We start from the raw sequence: 8,128 nt of genomic DNA on the forward strand, positions 1-8,128 counted from the left end.
GACAAAGTTTGCAGATGACTGCAAACTGAAAACACATCTGACACAGTGATCCTTCAGAAGGGTCTCACAGAAACAGATAACTGGTGTCAGAGCCATGGCCTTAAGTTAAATGCCAAAAATGCATAGTCATAAAAACAAGGTTACCCTAGCTACCAAATAGGTGGCAATCCACTGAGCACAGAAGAAGTTATCAGGGACCTGGGGACCCAGGTTGATAGTAGTCTGTCATTCGACACCCATGTAGCTAAAGTAGTTAGGAAGACCTTCTACATTGCCCACCTTATCATGAAGGGATTCTCATCTAGATCAAGGGAGGTCATAGTCTCCCTATACTCATCACTCATCAGACCAATGATTGAGTACAATGCCCCATTCGGAATGTATCTGACCCGACACTTGCAGCAGCTGGAGAGGAAAGTTCCTCACCAAAAGGATAAAGGGTCTCAAACATCTGTCCTATGCTGCCCGACTGAAAGAACTCCAGCTCTATTCAGTTGCTCAGAGGTGACCTTTGCCTAACATACAAGGCCATCTCAACCCCAGATTTGATGATTTTGCTGCACCTCAACAAATCTAGATCCGTCAGAGCCACAGGAGACTTAAACCTGCTGGAGGGATAGATTTATCACCCAAAGACTCCCTATGCTGTGGAATAAAATATATGTGAGGCAGAGCACCTCGCTGGCCTTGTTCAAGAGAAATCTTGACCAATGGATGGGAGATCGCAGATATACCCCAGGGATTACCTCAGTGTCACTGCTCAACAGAGGCACAGCAAAATAATGGGTATAGTTCCCCATACTAAAGGGGTAGGCTTGTAAATGCCCTCGGGCAGATAGCCTAGTATGAACCTATGAACCTATGAACCTATGAAACTCACAATGCTAGCTCATTTCCAGCAAATAATAGCTCTGAACACTGTAAATTCCCATTCTGCCATGAGGAAAATTGCTAAAGCAGTTCTAAACTTTTAAATATTGGCAGGCAGCACAAGTCTCAATATTAGCTATACTTTTAATTAAGAACTTCTCTGGTGTTGGAGGGAACAACAATGTTGTGAATGTCAGTGAATAAGTGTGTCCAAGGTGGGAAGAGTCAAGCAACTTTGTGTGAGCCTGCTCAGACAAGGGCATGTCCTTTAATAAACATGCGTTTGTATTGATGCATGTTCATATATTGAACACCTGGTAAACTTTAAATTTCTTGGCAGTGCCTAAAAAGGGAAACTTTTTAGAAAGTAGTAGCCTATAGAATATCTTATATTCCTATGCTTTCAGATTTATTCTTGCTATAGAATTCTGTAGTCCACTCTATACCAAAGCTCAGAATGAACTGATCATTTTTTGTAATTCCCCAGCCTGCAATCTTTTTATTCAATATGGCTTCTGAAATTTATACCAAAAGAGAAAGAGTGCTATTAGTTATTATAATCTTTCCTTGCATGCACTATCTAAATTCTCTAATAATTGTAAAACATTGTTAAATAAAATCTCTTGTTAAATGTAATACAATCAAGCAAATGGTATAATTTCTCCTGTATTTAATTTATCTAAAAATATTTAGTTTGCACATTATGATTTTTCAAGGAAATAAAGTGCTTTATTTAATTTATCTAAATGTATACTTTTTCTTAGCAACATAGGAACAATACTAAACAAGTGATGCCTGGCCATATACTCCTTTAAGTAGGTACACATACAACCTCTTGTCACCTTTTTCAAGCAATTAATAGTGCTTTCCTCTCAAACTGAGCATGGTTCTGTGTCTACCCATTCAATTATAAAGACATCCTTAAAGATAGTCAAAGCAGTAATTAGTGTTACTTGTATTGGTAATTATTCCATAGATTGGGAATATGTTGAGTTAGAAACATCTCTCTCTCCAGTTAGTCTTGTTTATTTCTTGGTGTAGTTATGTGTTAATTAAAATTAACTATGGTTGTGTAAATGAGCGAAATAGCTATGCAATGGACAGTGTCACTGCATCACAAAGGTTGGTCCTCCAACCTTTGCTTTAATGTGAAGTTTGCATTCCTTCTTTGTGTCAGTGTTGGTTTTTATTGTGTGCTCTGGTTTCCTGATGCACCCCATGGATATGATATGTATGAGCTCATAATCCCACTAATTGCTCATGTGGAGTGAGTATTGTGTGTGTGTGTGCACATGCGTGTGAGTCTGTATGTGTGTGCCTTGTGTGTTTGTATGTATATATGTATTTTTGCATCAAGAAAGAGACTAGCACCCCTCCAGAGCTGGTTTCTCTGTTTTGCACTGATTCATTGGTAAGATTGTTTTTCAGTCTCCTGTAATTCTGAGATAAGGTGAATAATTGGACAATAAAAATTAGAAGTGATCTTGTAGCAGTTTTGTTAGAATATCATCTGAAATTCCAATTAACTGAATACACTGTCTTCAGAGACTATTTAAATACTTTTAACGGATTGAATTTAGGTACTAAATGAATGTTTTTTAGGATCTTTGGCTGCAGACTTACTGTGACTAGAACATATGTTTATTATAACAAACTTGTATTCATTTGGATGCCAACAGAACAGGAATTTGAAAATACAGGTTTCTTTCCTTATAGATGAATACTGCAGTTTGCATTTTACTCTACCTGGTATATACTCCATTAAATTATATTTAACCTGTTAGTATTGCTATTATCAAATGCCATGCTAAATAGTGTCAGTCCTACCATTTCAGAAAATCTTCGTTCTGACATCAAACGTAAGGGCACACTAGAATGTAAGGCATTTTACTGAACCATGTGATCCTGGATGCTAGGTTCTTGTTTATACTGAACTCATTTTGGTATATGTTTCTTCATATCTCAATTAAGTTATTGTTTATGTCTTGAATGCTGCTGTATTGTTGATGAGAGTAACTTGTAAGTTTCAATGTATTTTAGTACAATTTCTCTTGTTGTAGTGCCCTTCAGATGCCAAAGTTTAGCAAGTGCTGATAGGCTGTATACAGAGCTTGCCACATTTTATATTGCTTTGTCTGATACATGCAAAACTTGTTTTAATACACAGCAAAATCCAAACTTGAAACATAGTGAGTCAGGCATTGTCATTATAAATGAGAAGCGCGGCCCACCCACTTTGTTTTTATGGTCCTTGTCTGATTTTTTTTTTCTCAGCAGGTTCTCCTATTTAGTAGCTGGTTCTCTTCACTAAAATGAAAGTTTCTAAATGTCAGCTGGCCATACGGATCCAATAAAGTGCAAAATAAACAAGAGTACTTAACATGTGCTGGCCATATGTTTTCTAAGTCTGAAGTCTTTGACAACTGCTTCTGCTTTTTTTGACAAAAGCTAACATTTGTGTTACTTCTACCTCCAGCAATGTCACACAGGCTTGTAATCTTACTACCAAGGGCTATGTATCACTATTAACTCACACCTGTTCGGGGGGGGGGGGCAGGGTTGTCTGAATGAGGAAAACGAAAGAGAGAGAGAAAACTGTTGCACAAAATATTGTAGTTTTGTGAAGTAGAATAAGTGTCTATGTTCAAATATTGATGGATGGGAATGCATTCATGACCTACTTCTGTTTCTTTTTTTCCTGCATTGTCTTCCTCTGTACTGCTGGAAATTGTTCCTTCCCAATAGACTGGAGGTAAGAACTGCATGGCTAAGTATATATGTTGTATGTTCTTGTATGTTAAAACAGGAAAATTAATGTCAAGTAATTGTTTAAATGCTTTTGCATATTATTTAGTTTTGCTATATACCACGAACAAGCTAAGTAGCGCTGTGGTTTTCTGAATCCAGCACTGCCGAAGAAGTTCATAAAGCCTGTTAGAATAGTAGAACAGTAGTATCTATGGATACATGTTTGCATATGAATCTGGTGTTTGACAGCATTTCAGATATGAGCATTTTATATTCCTAAGTCATGGTGCTGAGATTTATGTATTCCTGATCTTGTATGATAAGATGCTGATATGTCAGCTGACTTTTGCGAGCTGTAATGCATAAAGTCATGTGAATCAGGGGTGTAGCTTAAAATGTGTTAAATTAGCACAGATGTTTTTGGCGTAAGATATGTATTTTAAATATGTAATTAAATGCACAAACATGCACTCAAATTCTTTCAGCAGACGTTTCTATAAGAAGTTCTAGAAATAAAGCAAACATATTGCTTTAGATATGTGGCTCAGTGTGTATCTTTTATTTCACTTATATGCATTGTCTCATATTGTTAAACCTTATCAAACAAAGGTATGTTAGGCATATGATCCATTGTGTGTCCTTCTGCATTCACACATCTTGATAAAGAACAAAAAAAGTGTTGTGTGTTACATGTATAGGCATGCCTCTCAACTGTCCAGGTTTTTCCAAAATGTCCAGATTTTTGCTTCATATGTTTGGTCTGTTCCTTATAAAATTTGTCATTTTCAGTAATTAAATATTGACAGACTTTTGAGTTTCAGACTTCACATCCTTCAGAAAATGCATGCTAACATGAAACTTGTTATTCTAGCAACTTTCTAAGTTCATAATAGAAATATTTAAAATCTGTTCCTTTTTTTTACTTTGCCCCCTCCCCCCCAGCAATTTTGGCTTTGTCCAGATTTCTTGTGCAAAGAGGTTGAGAGGTGTGTTTATAGGTGGGAAACATTTTTGCTCTTGATCTGCCCAAACTGCTATCTTTTGAGAATCAATCTGTACACTTGCTTACTCGGTATGTAATTTGCTCAAGAATTCCGGACAAAGCCAAAAATAAAGTTGGGGGGGGGGGCAAAGGGCCAAAATCAGGGACAGATTTTAAGTTTTGCTGTTATAAATTTAGAAAGTTTCTAGAATAACAGGGTTTGTATTAGTATACATTTTTATTGGATATGGAGTCTGAAACTCAAATATCTCTCATTAGTTATTTAATGACTGCAATATTCAATAATTTCCTAGAAAGCCACAGATTAAATAATGGACACACCAAAAATACGTGGCAAAAATCTGGGCATTCTACAAAATTCTGAACAGATCCTGTCTCTAACCGTTATGTTACTAGTGTCTATTCTGCTAGCGTCTGTATTTACTGCATCTATTTTGAGGCATCTTGTAAGAAGCTTTTTGTGTGCTTGCTGTTAGCATCTACTTTGTATAAGTCTGCTGTTACTTTTCTCTTGTCAAGAATGGCTGAATGATTCAAAGTTAGAAACATAAAGGTGCAAAGATTTCAGAGATTTACTCACCACAACACTTACAGTTTATGCATTCTTGTGAATTCTTGTTGGATGCCACTGGCTTATATTCCTCATTTTAATATAAGAAACACTGTGCAGGTCTACATTATGTGATGGGTAAGTCTTGCTGGGTCTAGACTTTGCTTCCATATTTGTAAATCAGTCTTGCTAAACTAGACATACATGTTAAACCAAGTGCAGTAAGCAAGACAATAAATGAAAATATAAACAAATAAATGAATAAGAAATATTTGACACAAGAACTGCAACATTTGCTTCACTGACTTAAATGAGGTTTATGGGGCAATTAAATCATTTTATTCATTATGTACTCAAACTATCCTGACACAACTGTGATGACATATCGAGGCTCTTTCAAAGTACTGTATTGCAAATTAATATCTAGCATGAAACTGCTGTGTTTAATGACTGCAGATTAAATGGTTAAAATTGCAGGCTGCAAACCACGCTGATTTTACACTACCAACAAATTTGCCTACTAAAGTGATTTACTATCTGTTTCGTGTGGGTACTACATTTTATTTAGAAAAAATACAGCTGAGTCCTGTAGTGCTAACCTTATTTAGACATGCATTATAAAACATTAAAGCCTTTTGCTTCAAATTACTGACACAGCTATCCAACTCATTCTCAAATGCAAACTGTAAAACTAAAACAAAACAACCCACTGCTTGCTGAACTACAAGGCAATGTTTGCCCCAGCTGGATTTATTATTTGCTCAGAAGCAGATTCTATGAAACAAAGTGGGATGGAAGCACATACTTTTTTTCATAAAAAGTTTTTTCATGTTTCTGTAAGCAAAGTATTGTTTTGTTTTATGTTTAAAGTTGTAGACACTATGCAGTACTGTTTGGCTTTGCTTTTGAAATACTGAATATAAAAATTGCATATTGTGAACTAGTCTTCTTGTAACTTTTAATCAAATATTTCTGTATTTGTACACTGTATCTGATACTCTGCTATACTGTTCTATTGCTGTTTTTCTGTCAATTACTTGTTGGAGCTTTTCTCCCCAGATTTTAGCTGAAAATGGGCTCTTGGCCCAGTCGGACACTGCCCGGTAAACAAATATACATAAATAAATAAATAAATTAATTAATTGTGATTGAACTGTAGAAATCTTTACAGAGACAATATGACCATTGCAGTGCAGAAACATCATCTGTATACAAAAATGTTAGAGCAAGCACACTGAAGATGAAGAAACAGTGTATTTCTCTGTTCAATGGAAATGCATCTATGGCCTACACTCCAGTGCAGGGAGTGTAAATTGAATGACAATAGATCCACAAACCTATTATCAATAACAAGGACAATGACATTACCCATCCTGAAATTAAGCAAACTATAACTTGGGGGAACATGTTACCTTGACCACCTTGTCAGTTTTAGACACCAGGAAGCAGCATGTGGCAATAGGGACAGCGTATACAGTAGACAAGTAGTTCTGTTTTCTCACACAGTATTTCACAAATTACACTGATGGTTTAAGTGTGGGTATAGTATGCATGTGCTGTTACCCCAAACATTCTGCTTTCTCAGTCTAAGTAAAAGGGGGCAGTGACTGGCTATAATGGAAGTCCACAGTCACTTGTCTTTATGTTGATAAAGAGCACTGGAGGAAGGGTTATGTATGAGCTCTGTTAGCTGGTGTAACAATAGAAAATTGGCAAATATCATGTGCTGGCAATGTTTTAGATGCAGAATGAATACATCTTTGTTATATTTATAAAACTAAACAGGGTGTAGCATTGTTACATTCAAATTAACTTGCTTATGACAATAAACTTGGGGCAACACAAATTAACTTCCTTATGACAATAAACTTGGGACAACAGCATGGATAGTATATAAACTGGCTTGAGGAAGGAGGGTTGTTATACTGCACCGAGAGTCTGAAAACTTTATGCTGAACCAAATGAGGCAAGGTAGTAGACAGCAGACCAATGCATGTAGGTGATGTGTATTGTGTGCATATTTCTGTGGACGGGGATTATAAACTCTGCCAGCATATTTCTAGTATAGCATATTTAATTTGGTGATTTAACAGTAAAACTAAACAAGGTTTGATTTTTGTTTCATAAATAAACTTAAAGTGAGGTACAGAACAACTTTAAGTAATGGGAATTTTCCTTCAGTAGACACATACGTTTCAAACAGCTAAGTTGGAAATGATGCATGAAGCCTTACTCCTCTCATCTAGTTAGCTATACTTTCTGTATATTTCACAGTGGCTAGTAACACAGGAACATAAAAGCTGTTTCCACATTTTCCAAATCTAGTTCAATGTGTGCGCATGTATCTTTGGGAAGCTATCTAGGGGCTTGCGCAGGTTTGTCCATACTGAGCATGTGCAAGTCTGACTGCCATTTTGTAGTAAACTGTTGAGATGCAAGCATGTATGTATGTAAGGTCTTTCTGTCAATCATTTTGTTTATCTTTTATGATGTTACTATCCATCCTGATGTGTTTATGTGTATTAAAGCATCTAAACAAAATGCCCCACTGGCTTGTCATCCATGTTAGAGATGGACGAGTGAGATGGTGTCAGAAGCAGCATGTCTAAAGGACTTGAAGCCAGGATGGAATCCAAATTCTTCAGAATTGCATAAAATGGATAAAATAAGAGGAAACAACTGCATTTTTGCCAAGCACGTATTTTTTGTATTAATCAAAGATATCCGAGTTATCAGAAGTATATAAAGTGTTTGCATGTTTGTGCAGTATTACAGTAAAGTTATTTCACAGAATTCAGCCATTACAGAGCATACTTCACAAAGTACAGTATTTTGAAGAGTTTATTGTGCATTTGAATGTTATTACAAGCTTACAGAACTGTTTTTTTTGTACATAATTACAAGGGCCATATTTTTAGTGTGTCTGTGCATACTTTGTGGGCATGGTAGATGGAGTT

General features: G+C 36.2%; 1 protein-coding gene across 1 annotated transcript in view; it reads left to right on the forward strand.

The window, feature by feature from the left end:
• The window catches only part of MUSK (muscle associated receptor tyrosine kinase), a 1,728,668-nt gene that overhangs the window by 1,165,282 nt on the left and 555,258 nt on the right, over positions 1-8,128 (forward strand). The window contains exon 8 of the mRNA XM_044061034.1: positions 3,616-3,622. Within this exon, the coding sequence (XP_043916969.1) occupies positions 3,616-3,622 (7 nt within the window). The remainder of the gene's footprint in view (positions 1-3,615; positions 3,623-8,128) is intronic.

This window comes from Protopterus annectens, chromosome 2.part0 (genome assembly GCF_019279795.1).
Source record: "Protopterus annectens isolate FY-2018-M chromosome 2.part0, PAN1.0, whole genome shotgun sequence".
NCBI classification, from domain to species: Eukaryota; Metazoa; Chordata; order Ceratodontiformes; family Protopteridae; genus Protopterus; species Protopterus annectens.